This window comes from Blennius ocellaris (genome assembly GCF_963422515.1).
Source record: "Blennius ocellaris genome assembly, chromosome: 4".
Classification (NCBI taxonomy): Eukaryota; Metazoa; Chordata; class Actinopteri; order Blenniiformes; family Blenniidae; genus Blennius; species Blennius ocellaris.
The window spans coordinates 23027124-23041743 of NC_137653.1; the positions used below are offsets into that span (position 1 = coordinate 23027124).

The 14620-nt window shown below is 45.6% G+C and overlaps 1 protein-coding gene across 2 annotated transcripts in view; it reads right to left on the reverse strand.

The window, feature by feature from the left end:
- Nucleotides 1-490: 490 nt before the first annotated feature.
- The window catches only part of pdzrn3b (PDZ domain containing RING finger 3b), a 125512-nt gene continuing 111382 nt past the window's right edge, over nucleotides 491-14620 (reverse strand). For both annotated transcript variants that reach the window (XM_080495215.1, XM_080495214.1), the window contains 7 exons: nucleotides 8023-8276; nucleotides 5497-5584; nucleotides 4149-4247; nucleotides 3988-4050; nucleotides 3766-3867; nucleotides 3488-3604; nucleotides 491-2739 (listed from right to left, as the gene is read on the reverse strand). In XM_080495215.1, the coding sequence (XP_080351341.1) occupies nucleotides 1228-2739; nucleotides 3488-3604; nucleotides 3766-3867; nucleotides 3988-4050; nucleotides 4149-4247; nucleotides 5497-5584; nucleotides 8023-8276 (2235 nt within the window). In that variant the 3' untranslated portion in view covers nucleotides 491-1227. The remainder of the gene's footprint in view (nucleotides 2740-3487; nucleotides 3605-3765; nucleotides 3868-3987; nucleotides 4051-4148; nucleotides 4248-5496; nucleotides 5585-8022; nucleotides 8277-14620) is intronic.

The following is a 14620-nucleotide window of genomic DNA, read 5'->3' on the forward strand; positions in this document are numbered from 1 at the left end:
AGTTTTCACAAAAATTGTTTTTAAGAGACAACAGAAAACATTTGTAAACGGCTTCCAAGGTGTAACATTTTGAAAGTGCCCCAACTCCATCTCCGTCTGTAAAATGAAACGTTGTTACTGCACGTGTGCCAAACCACACACACAAACAACACACTGTAAACACTAGCAAATGGCGAGTGCACGTTGTGGTGTAACCAGACCCCCAAAATGTAACAAAAGTTCTGAGTTGTCACTTGAAATCGCTGTATAAACAGGACTTGAAGTCTCTGCTGTGACGTCCAGCAGCTCATCTTTGAAAAATCTGTTTCTTTAATAAACATTAGAAAGCTGAAAGGCCTCAAAGAGTTTAAATACACCTAAAACAGAGACTGTGTGTGTGTGTGTGTGTGTGTGTTTTCCGTCCACCAGTGTTTAGCTTCACTGTACTGTTTTTGTCTGACAATACTGAGCATCCATTGATTCAGTTGGTTGAACTTTTCCCCAAATCTCACAAATGACAAACTCCAAAGTTTCAAAGCTCTTCATATATAAAACAATAATTTATTATTTCTCTCATTTTACAAGACATCAAATTGTGTGGCTAACTAAGGATTTAAGCTGTTACTCCGTTCAATACATGGAACCCTACGAAAGCGACTACAATGGGTGCTTGAACAAAAACAGGCATTTTTTTTTTTTTTTAATTTCAACAACGTGAGAAATGTCGTTCTCTAAGTACATACACAATGATATCATGTTATGATGTTGTCTACATTACGTAACAGATGGTACGTCGCTGGTGGGGTTTTGCTTTGGGAAATCAGCACCATTTAAGAAAACAAAACTGAAAAAAGTGAATTTCATACAAAATCTGTATTTTTTTTTTCTTCTTTTCAAATCAATTTAAAAAAGTCCTTTTGAAAAGGATTATGTGTTCTACCTTGCAGGAAAATAGCATTGTTTCCATAAAAGCATTAAGTATGCGGTAAAATACTGGTAAAAGATAACATAGTATGAAACAAAATAGTGTAAAATAGTGTAAATGCTGGCTTTTTCTGTGTTTAAAAACCTTCCAAACTGTCCAATGCTGTGTTTTGAGCGAGCACAAGGTAGAAAAGGTTAATGAGAAAGATATCCAAATCAGGTGGAAAAAGTTTGTCCTTATTTCCTATTTACACCACGGCGCCACGCTGAAGGAGGCAAGGCTGTACAGTCCGTCCTGGCGGGACCCGGCTCGTCCCAGGAGACTCAGACTGTGGTCACTGACAGGAGTGAGTTGTAAACCCGTGTGCCGTCCGGTGACTTGGTACCATGGGTCAGCAGTTCCTGGATAGTCATCCAGTTGTCAAATATTTTCTTATTCCTCTTTTTCATCATCTTTTTGTGGCTGAGTTCGATGATGTTGGGCTCCTTTTTGTCCTCGGGGCCGGCCTGCTCCTTCAGACAGTCGGCCCGGCTCTGCTTCATGAACTCGCGCCGCTGCCTCTGCTCCTTGGCGCGCACCGCGTGCTGCTTCCGCTCCTCCTTGCTCCAGTAGCGGCCCATCTTCAGCTCGCTCAGGGCGTCGTCGTCGGTGGTCATCCCGCTGCGCTCCTCGTGGATCCGGATGGCTCGCTCCCTCAGCAGCTTGTCCCGGATAGGCCGCTTGGTGATGTAGCGCGTGCCGTCGCTGCGGATCTTCACCTTCCACTCCATCTTGGGCTCCAGGTCACTCGGGCTGATGGGGTCCCGGCACATGCTCACCAGGCTCATCTGACTCTGCGCGTACTCCACCGCCGATTTCTGCTGGATCAGCTGCATGTAGCTCTGGTAGTGCTGCGCGTGGGCGGGAATGTGAGCGTGCTTGTACGGCGAATGGGGCTGGAAGTTTCGTCCGCTTTTGCCGGACTCTCCCGACTTTCTTTCCTTGCTCTCGGCCTGCAGCGATCCGTCCGAATCCTTGGAGGAGCCTCGGCTCCGGCTCGGGCCACAAGCTTCCTGCACAGGCGACAGCAGCGGTTTGAGCGCCCGGCCGTTGGAGGTGGCGGCGGCAGAAGGTCCGGCGGAACCCTGGCCCTCTGCTACTCGACGGAGGGAGTTATCCGGGGAGAGCTCCAGGGTCAGAGGGGTGCTGCGGCAGCTCTCCCCCGTGTTGTAGGCGCTGGAGCTGTCCTTGTCGGACTTCTCGGGCAGCTCGGTGATGTCTGACAGCTCGTGGCGGCGAGCGTCTATGCTGGTGTTGTAGTTGCGGAAGCCGCTGTTGTGCAGCATCCAGGACTCGCGGCACTGCTCCCTCAGCTGCTGCATCTTGTGAGCGCGGACGATGTTCAGGCACTCCAACTCGATGGTGCGCAGCTCCTCGTTCAGCAGCTCCAGCTCCTTGTCCACGCCCTCCTGGTCCGGAGCGCCCGCCCCTCCCCCCTGGCCGTACAGGCTCTGCGCGCCGCTCATCTGGCACTTCAGCTCCAAGAGCTCCCGGAAGCGCTCGCACTCGTCGGCGGGGATGCCGAGGAAGTCGGCGTCGGCGTAGTCTCCGGAGATGAAGGTCTCGCTGCTGAAGGGCAGGTCGCTGCTTCCCAGGGTGTCCTGGCTGTAGGTCAGCTTCCTGCAGCTGCCCAGCGTGTTGGAGGCGGTGGTCTGGTCGTCGCCCAGGTTCTCCTGCTCCGAGCTCTCGTCGTTGCGCGTGCTCTCGTCCGTGCGGCCGACGCCGCTGTCCTTCTCGTGGTGGTTGGAGAGGAGTGTTGCCGTGTCTGTGGTCCCGCCATCCTCCTCCAGCTTCTTCTGCACAGGAGCGGAACACAATTTGAGTTAGGAGCAAGAAAATGCACTACCTGAGAGTGTAATCACTTAGTTTAGTACAACCCAATCTTATCTTGACTGGGGCCGGACCCGTAAATAAGAGCCATACTGACCTTGACTATAATCTCAACATAAAGACAATTTTAAGCCTTAGATGCATAGGTGGGGTCAAAAATGATCCAAGGATTTGCAAAATCTGAAATTAAAAGTTTCTATATTGTTTCTATGCAACATGTTTGTGACATGAGGCCATTTGCATTTGTTTTTTGTTTACAAATTCCTTGAGCATTTTCTTTTTAAGAAATTGCAGTTTTTCTATCACTATCCCGCTTTTCAATAAGCAGGGTCAAAAATGACCCCAAGCATTTTCTATGGAATATCAAGAGTTAACCTCAGGAACTTTTCATTCTTATCAACTGTCAGTAAACATTTACTGTCCCACTGCCAGCAGTCTCACCGCTCAGGAGGCCATTTTGACACAGCAATGTACATTATTTTCATCTCTGAACTTATTTTCCACATCCATGACTTTTCTGTGATAGAGTACAGCACAAGTCAACAAAGTAGACACGAACTACAAAATTATGTCAGCACTGTAATATTATCTAGCTTTGTAAGCGAGCAAAAATTATTGCATTTGTTGTGAAAAGACTCTTATTCTTCGCCTATTATATACAATTATAGATAATTCTGAGTGAGTGTGTGTGTGTGCATGTGTGCGTGTGTGTACCTGCTGCAGCATGCTGGCGGTGAACTGCATGGCCTGATGGTGCTGCTGCTCCAGCATGTCCATGTGGAGGTCATCCAGGAAGTCGTTCCTGTCATCATCCATCCAGCCTTCATCCAGCTGGGAGAAGAGACGCTTCATTAGACGCACATATTCCACCACAACAGAGGAAAAAAAAACAACACATACACACACAAGGACCATCTGCTATGGGAAGTTCGTGTTTGTCTTGTTTGCTGTGACTGCTAGTGATTTTGCAACCATAAAAGTGTCCCATATACCTGGATCTCTGGTCTGGCCACCAGCAGGGAGATATTCTGGTTGTTCTCACTGGTCAGCAGTGCCACAGCATCCTCCCGATTTTGGATCTCGACACCATTAATCTGCATGAACACACAAGTATTTCGGAATTTGGAAATACTGTACATCAAATATACTCTCTGTTATTAGACAAACTATAGATTTCCAAGAATAAATATCATAAAACTGATCAGAAACCTCACCTGTATGATTTTGTCACCCTCTCGAATTCGTCCATCTTTGGCGGCGATGCTGTTCGGATCAATCTAAGGCGAGCAGATTGGTTTTATTTGTAAGTTATAATCGTGATGACAAGTGGCTGCAATTCATTTGGGGTCTGAACGGGAGCGCCGGCGACACGAACCTCGCTGATGTAGATCCCGGCCTCGTCCTCGTCGTCGGTCCTGTAGCAGATTGTCAGGCCCAGCTTGTCCTGGATGTTGGCTCGGTACAAATCCACCTCCTGGTGAGTCAAACACACGCTAATTAATATTCCCCGCTACCCGAAATGGCTTGTTTTCTCGCGGCTGAGCAGAAAATTGGCCACGTGTTTGTTGACGAACTGAATGTATTGACTAGAAAATTGGATCGCTGAGCGAAGGGGATTCATCAATCACTCTAATGAATCTCTCATGTGGACGGCGGGAGGCCACTGGCTTTCCTCTGGGCCCGCTGACAGAATGAGAGATGATGCGGCGGACTGAGACGGGCAGTCGGCTGTTTTTCACTTGTCAACACCTGTAATCTCCCAGATACAGATGGAGATATGAGCAGGGATGGTCTTCCAGGGCATACAATCGACTCCGCGAGGGTTAACCCCCCCGGAAAAAAACCCCCACAAACTAGATAAGTAAAGAATATCTCTGGGAAAAAGACTCTGGAAAAGACATTCACACTTTGGCCAAGTTGGATGAGAAGATTAAGACGAAGATTAAGATTAATTGTTTGAGGCAGGAAGACGCTTATAAGTAAAATACTTGCTGTGATTTAATAAAACAGCCTAAAAGCAGACTGTTAAATTCGAACAAAATCTAGATGAGCCTGTTTTCACTGATTACATGGAGACAGCATTGGAGGGTTTTGAAAAAGTTGCATTTTCAGTGGGTCCGATTACTGTTATCATGCAAATGGAGAAAAGTTTTGTGTTTCCATTTAAAAAATTTTTTTTAAGGACAACTGAGATTAGTCATCCGTCACCCCAAACTTCACCCTTCTCCTCCCCGGTTTCTCTGTGGGAGTTAATCACATGGTCCGCTGTGTGCGGCGTCTGAAGCGGAGGGGGTGTCGGTGTTGGCCAAGGTCACTGAAGGTGCACGAGAAGGGGTTTGATCGCGGCCTCATCCTGCCATTGTTAGCGCCGTCTGATTCATCACCGCCGCCCTAATATCCCCGTCATCTAATTATCCTCCCGGCCTCATCTCCACTGCGGAGGAGGACTTATTAGTCCCTGTCACAAATAAGTAATGACGCCGCCGTTGTGCATCTGCTGGAACAAACCAGCAACTCCGTCCCTGTCTGGCTTACATCGCAGGCGGCGTGCGCCATCAATAACTCTGAGGCATCGGGACTCCCGGTGGGGCGCGAGGCCGTCCGGCTGGAGACACTGAGGCGACCCCGGGGTCTGATTATGGAGCAATAATCAGCTTCTGTCCCAATGTAGATCTTCATTGAGAAGACAGCGGCCGCGTCGGAGTGCGGACGGATGTTTCTACCTCATACTCCAGCTCCTCGCGCTCGATGTCCTGCTGCATGCCCTCCAGGAAGTCGTTGGGGTCGAAGTACGCATGGCCCGGAGTGTGTCTGGGAAAAACAAGGGGGAAGAATAAATTGCCACAGACTGGAGAGCAAATTGAACACACCGCCATTAAAAAGGAGACGGAATCTGCCAGCGCATTTGTCAATCTGGATTGCATTGTGCCCCAGAGTTTGAAAATTAAATGAGAAATCTGGGGGAGGTAATGAGAACTCGATGAAGAAATCACTCTTGAATCTGATAAAAATGAAGCTGGGCCCAGAGGCTAATCGCAAATTAACATGCAGAGTTATTAATTTGACGTGGGAATCAATTAAAGAAATCACTACTATTCATTAAAGGGCAACTACCGCTGCCACAGAGAGTAAGACTCAGACTGTCTGCAAGCTTTAGGGCACGCGCATGCCCTCACACACACCACATATATAAAATACATTCCCTTCATTTCAATCATCCCAATTAAGTTCCTCACACAAATTTTAACCAAAGTTTAAGTAAAGTAATATTGTAACCTTTAAAAACTTGTTACATGTGGTCGGGTTCAGAAATGTCGTTCCTACAAGGTAAGTTAAAGCCCCGTTTACAGGATAAAATATCATACTTTTATAACACGGGCCCTGTTTACAACATAGCGTTTTGGGTTTCCGTTGACGTGAGAATGGTGCTCAGAGCCACTGAAAATGCAGCTTATTGAAAACGCTCGGGCTCTGGCACTAGTGCCGTGCATGTGTACCACGGCCGTAGTAAATACTTCATTTGCACATGAGCGAGTCGACGGACAATAAGAACAATGTTTGCCTCCAGTCCATGTTCTCCTGGGGACTTGGTGGTTTTATAGTAATAGTAATCCAACTTGGTCGTCTGTCCACTAGAATGTCCGTGTGCTCCTGAGTGCATGTGTGTGTGTGGTTTCATTGAGAAAACAAGCGACAGTGCCAACTCGTTTTCTCATTTTCAAAATGTTGCCATGTAAACACCAAACTTTTCTGACATGAAAATGCAGAAATGATGCGATTTCGCCTGAAACAGTGTCGTGTAGACGGGGCTTCAGTTCCTCAAGGCTCTGGTTTTGGACCCCGATAATAGAGAGACACACATACACGCACGGTGATATGCAAATTTAATTGAAGAGAGGCGTCAGTTTAATGCGGCTGCCTGCCCTGGGGGAGCTGTTGTCTGTCATCAGTGACGGAGACACGATCCCCTCCAAACTTCAATCTCATCCTGTGTGTGATCTCAGCGGCGCTTTCCAGAGAACAAGATAAGGTGTCGCCGTCTTAATTAACCACCGAGCCGAGAGGTTGAGCTGTGTTTAAAACTAATGTGAAATTTTCAACATCGCCCAGTTCTCCTAACACACGTTTCAAAGCCTTTCTGGAGTTCGACGTGATTTACGTTCAAACGGTGGCAACGCATTTAGAAAATTAGGTTCAGGTCAGTCGGTCAAAGGAAAACCGTCCACATCCAGCTGTATCCAGATGAGGCTGGATTTGGGGCTCAGGCTCCACCTTGAAAGAGGATGGAGGAAGCTGTGCTGGAAGAGACGAGGTTCTTCAGGAACCTTCAGGAGGATCCAGCATTTTCCACACAGACTGCTTTGACTGGAATACTTCAGAGCGGGGGTCTCAAACTACCCAGCAATCCCCACATGTGGTTCATAACTTCATAATATAATTGAATTTTGGTACTATTTGGTTTTGTTCTTAACCAAAGTTTAAGATAAACACTTATTTTGCAATATGGAGTAAAATAGCAGATGTAAGTGTGGTGGAGGAAAACGAAGACGTTTTAAAAATTTAGTTTCCAGTAAATGTCACAAGCTACATTTACAACAGGTTTAACATAAGGCTCCAATCTGGCTAAACCACCACGCAAATTTGAAAGATTTCAAAGAAAATATTGTTTTTTTCAAACAGATTTCTGGATTATTGGACACAACAAAACACTGAGACCCGAGCTGAGATATCGGTGATGCTGCTATGAAATATAATTAGCTTGTTGATATCAAACTAGCCTCAAAGCCTTACTGTCAGGGTGAGTTTGTAAAAACATGCATAATGCAGCAGCTACAGCAGAAGGTTTCTGAACATTTCACTGTATTTTGCGCCAGACGGTTTCATTAAAATTTACTTTATGTTGTGATTGTAGTCATTTTCTGTAGTAATCCTTGAGTTTTGTGAAAATATAGACATTTTCATTATGTATATTCTACACGACAACTGAGAAAAACTTTATTATGACACTATTTGAACCATTCTGGTCCTGTATAAGGCCATAGAACTAAAATGTGTTTGACACCCCTATACCACCGATACTTCCATATTTGGTTTAATATGAGGAACATATCAACTATTAATGGTCGAAGTCATGTGTGTGATTACTAATTTGGTCATTTATTAATTTATTAAAAGATTTGCAGCACCCAAAAAGAGAAGCCCATACTGTTGGCAGTCTTTGTATTGTAAATGATCAATGATGAACTCACTCATCAGGCAGCAGGTACTCCTCCAGCTCGGTCATCGGAGGTGAGGAGGGAGGCATCTGTGCGAGGGCCATGATGTGCTGGAGGGTGATGTCGGTCTGGGTGCTGATGTCCGAGACCTGGGCGTCCGCCGCCGGACCGACCAGCTTCGGGTAAGGGGCTCGGCGCAGAACCTGGACCACGATGGGTTCCTTTGCAGTGCGGAAAGCCTCCACCGCCTGGTCGTGTGTGGCTTTGGAAAGATCCTTTCCATTGACCTGCACAGAGAAGTGGAGCAAAAGTGATCAGATTTGAAGCTTCTTTACCGTTTTAATGCTTCTGTGCAGAGGATGTCCTTTATGATGGAATCATTATCTGCAATGATTACACCGTGACATGAAACACTGCCCACACATATTTCGCCGCGCTGCTCTGTTTGAGTAATGACTCATCACTGTCTCGGCTCGTTTGACAGGGTCATAGTCCGACCACGCAGAATAAGACCTTAATTAGGAAGAGTCCCTTTTTAATTAATCAAGGTCATTAGCTGTGGATGTGTGCAGGAGCCCTCATTTAGCCGAGTAATTTCTCAGCTGAGGATTAATCTGACCTCCCATCAGAGCCGGTGGAGTGGGTGCCGGCCGTTAACCTGTGGAGATTAATCTGAGCGAAAGGCCGCGGTGTGTCGTGGACAAGAGGCTAATTAAGTGTGGTTGAGCCACTTAAAGCCTCCATGTGCTGATGAAAGATGAGAAAAGACCCTTTGGAATCCCTGCTCGCGAAATGATGTCTTACCAGGTCCAATGAGACCAAACCTGGTGTGACACTACGTCTGAGGCCCCATTTCCATGGCAACATTTCAAGTGAAAACGCTACTTTCATGTTTTCAGAAAACCTTCGCATTTACAGGGAAACGGCAGAAACACTGAAAACAATGTAGTTTACATGTTGGGCCACTAGTGTTATAACCAAAGGGTTGAAAATGACTGATCTATGTATTCAATTCAAGACCGATTCTGGGTGCCAACCTTCAAAACAAGAAACTTGTGTGTGAACACAAAGGAGGAACAGGATGGCAAAACAAGAAGAGGAGCATGGAGCTCTCTGGTTTATCTGAGTCGACACAGAGCTGCTGTTCTGCTTCCCATCATAGCATCTCGCTGAATTTGTTGGTTTGTGATTCCTGGATGTGTTGAGAGCTTTGATAAGGATCTGAGCCTGCGGCTGTTCTCATTTCACACACACACACGCGCACACGCACGCACGCACGCACGCACGCACGCACGCACGCACACACACACACACACACACACACTTCTGAGAGTGACTTTCAGGAAGCACATGTAGAGTCACAGGTCATTAGGCGTGTCATGAATCTTTAGCATCCCTTCTCACTCCTCCCGACATCTAACATACATCCGAGTCCATGTTTGAGGATTAATTTTCTGATAAACACGGGGAGAGTCGGTGAGCCTGCCTCTGGCTGCGGATAGCTCATTCAAATTCATGACATAGTTGGCGGACTTGACTCTGGACTGTGCACATCAGAGGGGACAGCAGTATTAAAATACCTCCGGGAATGATGGCAGTACATTTAGACCAACCCAGACGGTGTGAACACCGAGTCCATCTGCGTATAAAACAGTGCATAAAGAAACTATAGAGGCCTAATTTAATGGAAAGGTCAGAGGTGGTTATGTACCTGCAAACAACAAGAGCAGATTAATGCTCAGCCTCAGATCACATCATCTTAGGAAATGCAAACTTGCCACACACACAAAAAAATAAAAGTCATCTATCTGCTGTCTGGGGGGGGGGGGGGGGGGGTAACACCAAGTAACACCATCACTTTTAAAAAAAGAATAAATTACTGTAATGAGTCACTTTTACATTTACAACATTTTCCAGTGAAAAGGGGTCAATTGTAATGCTATGACTGTTTGTGACTACGACTAAGAATGCAACCTTTTCAATATGTTGGGGGAAGATTAAACTTTTGTGAAACATGGAGCACTTTAATGCTTTGAATGGAACAGTGCTTCTCCAACACTTTATATTCAGTTTTGGCCCATAGGCCTTCTGTATCACAATTCAACCAACAAAAGACCAAATAAAGTGCTCTGTCAATTTCTCATGTCGTATCAAAGATGGTGCTTTAACACTTAAAACGCAACCAAAACAAGCTATCAAACATTATGAAAGTCCTTTTCGAATCCTAATTTTTTCCCCCCACTGTCATCCACAAATGACACGTTCTTTACACACAGCACAATGACCGCCTCTCTACGTCCCACAGCGAGCCGTGATGTTGCACATCAGCTGAGGAATACAAGTGTCTTTATGCTCCCTCCACTCTGCGTGCAGACTCCAACAACAGTCGGACCCGACTGCCAGGAATCCCGCGGCTACTTGAAGGCAGCGAACCACAGACAAAGCCTTTAGCCCTGCTCTTGTTGAGCCCGGGAGCTTTCTGCCTCAGTGCTCTCCATGAGGCAGGAGGAGGAGGAGGAGGAGGAGGAGGAGGAGGAGGAGGAGGAGGGGGGTCTCACAGCCTCCATTCACTTCGCTCACCTCTGACATGGAGCGGCACATTGGGAGAAAACACACACAACACCCCCTCCTCAAAAAACATACACAAAGCCTCCTCAGAGTGTTGAAACTAACCCCCCACCCCCCCCCCCCCCCAAGACGACTCAATTTCCAGAGACTTTAACAGGTCGAGTGTGTGGAGAGGAAGGGTGGGCTCGGGTCGGACCAAACACTTCAGCTGTTGTTCCTGTGACACAATGATGACTGACGTGCAGAAATTACTCTGTGAGCGTGTAGCGCATCCTCCAGGAGGGGGTCTCTCGTAAATCCATTTTGATGACAAGAGGGCAGCTTGAAGGAATAGTAATTAGCTCTAAATCAAACGTCCAGCGCGCTGCTGTGTGGCGAGGAATTTACACAGCTGCGTCTCTGTTAATTCACCCCTTATTTTCTTTAATTAAACCCTCACATCTGACCTGAAAAACAACCCAAGGAAACCCGTTCGTTTCCCTGGCGGAGGATTCAGCTGCTCCAGACCAAGTCAAGACTTTCAATTTTCCTCTCCGCTTCGTGTGATAGCCGTGCCGGTGCAAAGCCTGCTGGGTAATAATCAGGGGCAGCAGGGGTGAGCCGTGCCACATGTACCATTGTGTTATCATGCTAACATGTGGTATCGTCACCTATGGAACGAAAATCACGTCGGATTGAAATATGTGTGTGTGTGTGTGTGTGTGTGTGTGTGTGTGTGTGTGTGTGTGTGTGTGTGTGTGTGTGTGTGTGTGTGTGTGTGTGTGTGTGTCTACTCATTGTTAACCCGCTGCCAAAAACACTTACCTGCCAGTCTGCAGGCTCCCTCTCTGCCATTATCGTCCGTGTATTGCTGTGAATGATGTGCGGCTGCCTCCAGTTCTCATTTATTCTTTATTTAATCAGGCGCTCTCATCGAAACCGAGCTTCACCATATCATGAGAACCTCGATAATGAAAAGAATCAAGCCGGAAAAAAAAAGATGAATGGAAAATCTATGACCATTTGCAATCAAAGCATCGTTTGCAACAATGCCACATTTTGGGAAATAAAGGACAGATTGCTACACAGCTAATGGAATATCAGTTCCCAAGGAGGTTTGTTACGTTGTCTGAGATCATCGATGTAAAGATTGTCATGGAATGTTCTTGAGCAAGACTCTGAACCTGTAACTGCCCCCGATGAATGGATTGTGCTCATTTGCATGGCAGTTGCCTTCATTGGAGAGTGAATGTGTGTTTGAATGGGTAAATGTGGTTAACAGTGTACACACATTCTGGGTGTTGCTCAAGCAGTGGAAAAGCACTATATGAGTGAAATCCATTTACCTTTAGAGCCTCACCTTCAACTTCAATATGTGAACATATGAAGCTTGACAGGTTGCAGATAATAAGATGAGTCATCCACTGTTTTCAGTAAAAAAAAATAAAAAAATGATTGTACATTGTTCAAGTTTGGGCTTCAAACTTCACCATCTCAGTAAAATAGGTCTATTTTCTAGTCATTACACCACAGAGGAGGCTTTTCCAGGACTTAGAGCCATGTAACATTAGTCTTAAATACAACCATTCAATCACCATGTAATCCTTTAATAAAGAGGGGAGGAACATCATTAAATAGCCAGTGTTTCAGTTCCTCGGGGAGATGCAGTGAGGTGAACCGAGTGGAAACTCTGCCAGGCCAACACCGAGGAAACCCTGGGAATTTTAAAAGGGGGTCTGAGAGCTGGGGAGCTCCCAACTTCTTTCTGGTGCTATACACTTCTTGGACACTTCTCTAAAATGCCCAAGAGAGAAACACAGAGAGATAGAGATAAAGAGAGCGAGAGAGAGAGAGAGAGAGAGAGAGAGAGAGAGAGAGAAGCACTGATGACGGAGCGCATGAAGACTTGAAGGCTTATTTGCAGGGGAGCCTATCTTGCATTTGAGTGGCAGTTTGAATGTAGGTCAGTTCTGCTTCAAAAGCACAGTTAATCCCTCTTTTATTTCACTTTCACCCATTCTTATAAGAAAGAAGCTAAATTTAAGCAATAGTCAACGATCCTCTAACATGGACGTGTGGAACTGTGGGCTGCGTGTATGAAAATGACTGTTGGTGTCGCTGACGGGCCAGAGAACTCTACGTGCCGCCAGGCTCCAAGAACATGGCGGCCTTTATTTACAGCAGAGTGCAAGCTTAGGGAGGATTACAGAACAAACGGCTGAGAAAACTTAATGCTGGCTGAAACAGACACCACTGTTTAGTTACGCCTAATCTGATTTAAACATGGGGCATTGTGTTATCCATTGTTGATCAATTAAGTACCCGAGTCACCGCTGGTTCACTCTGCAGAGTCTCAATGAAGGTGTGGGGCGAGACTGAGGCAGCCGATGAACTTTATCCGACTTCACTTTTAAGCTCTTTAAAGAGGAGTCTGTATTTGGGTGGAAGGAATACCCACACATTGCGGTCAGGCTGTTTTCAGTGAATAATTCTCAAAGGGAAAGTATCTGAAGGAGTGCAGTTACAGAAAAGTTAGAAAAAAAACGTGACAAAAAGCTTTGCGAGGACATGGTGACAAACCCGCCGTGACCTCGGTTCTTTAGGTGAAATATGTTTGGTGAGTTTCCAGCGATATGTTCTCATCTAAGCAAGTTGACAATAACAACAATTGTTTGCCTCCAGGGTGTCATGACTCCCAGCCCATATTCTCTAAATGACTTGGTAGTTTTGGAGTTGACAGTCACTGTCATAACAATCCAACTTCTTTGTCTGTCCACTAGAATGTCCGTGTTCTCGCATTGTTAATGTTTATAGCATGTTGTTCTCTGAGTGCACGTGTGTAGTTTCATTACATAAAGAAACAACAGCGCCAACTCGTGGCCTGCCATGTTAACTACAAATTGTAAACCGTTGTGAAAAAAAACCTCAAAAACAATGTGTCGTCACTTGAAACGTTGGATAGAAAGGGTTTTAAAGCATGTGAAACAAAGTATGTCTATTATTCTATTTTACATAGGGGTGAAATAATGAATGAAAAACAAGAAAAGAAAGAATGAACTGAGAAACAAATCAATCCTTCAAACACGGCACAAACACGTGCGCGAATAATACTGAACAAATCCACACGTTGATGTTTTTAAACATTAGCCCAAAGACGTAAAGATTTCTTTGAAAATTATACACATGCACATAAAAAAAACTTCAAAGAGTGCTATGATTAATATTTTACCTCCAGCAGTCCACAGCAGTCATCAGAGGTCATAAAACAAATGGCCGGCCTTTACAAGCCTCATTTCAGCGGGCGGCATCAGTGTCTACCCCCACAGCACGGGTATCAGCGCCCGGCTATAGAGCAGGAGTTGAGTTCACAGGCCATCGAATACGGCACTCACTCCGAAACACAGGGTCGTGTCGCGCTTCATTAAGTCGGTTATCTCTGACCGGCCACACGAACACAGGTCTGCACAATAAATACACTGGGCTGTTTCTCTGTCAAGGTTAATAGCGCACTCAGCTTGATGCATGCAACCGGAATCTGTTTGTCCAAATCAGCAAAGTCAAGTTTGTTCCCTCGATGATCAAACATGGCACGGTGAGGACAGAAGTACAGGTAAAAAAGAAAGGAAGGCCCGGAATCTGACTTGTATGGTGGATATACACAGGAATCTCCGGCTGCTGTTGGCATTCGATCAGTGGCGTCAGTTGAGGGGTCAAATACATCACAGCAAATGGTAATGGAAGAAAAGCATGCTGAGATGGTCGGATATCAATTATGGTGCCAGTAAAATAACATTTATTGGTCTTTATGAACTGATACTTTGGATTTACGAGAGTGAAGTACACAACAAATGCCAAATGAACTCTAATAGACCTTTTAAAAATGATATTCCACAGTCGTTGAGATAATAACGTATTTTTGAGTTGCTAAACAACAAATTTCAAAATAAAAAAAATTCTGAAACGATAGTTCGGAGCCGTTTCTAATAAAATACCTGTGCCAATTTTTTTAGTAAGTCACATGGGAACTTTATCTGCTGGAGTTGAGAATTATCATGAAATCGTAAACTTGATGGGAATTCACTGC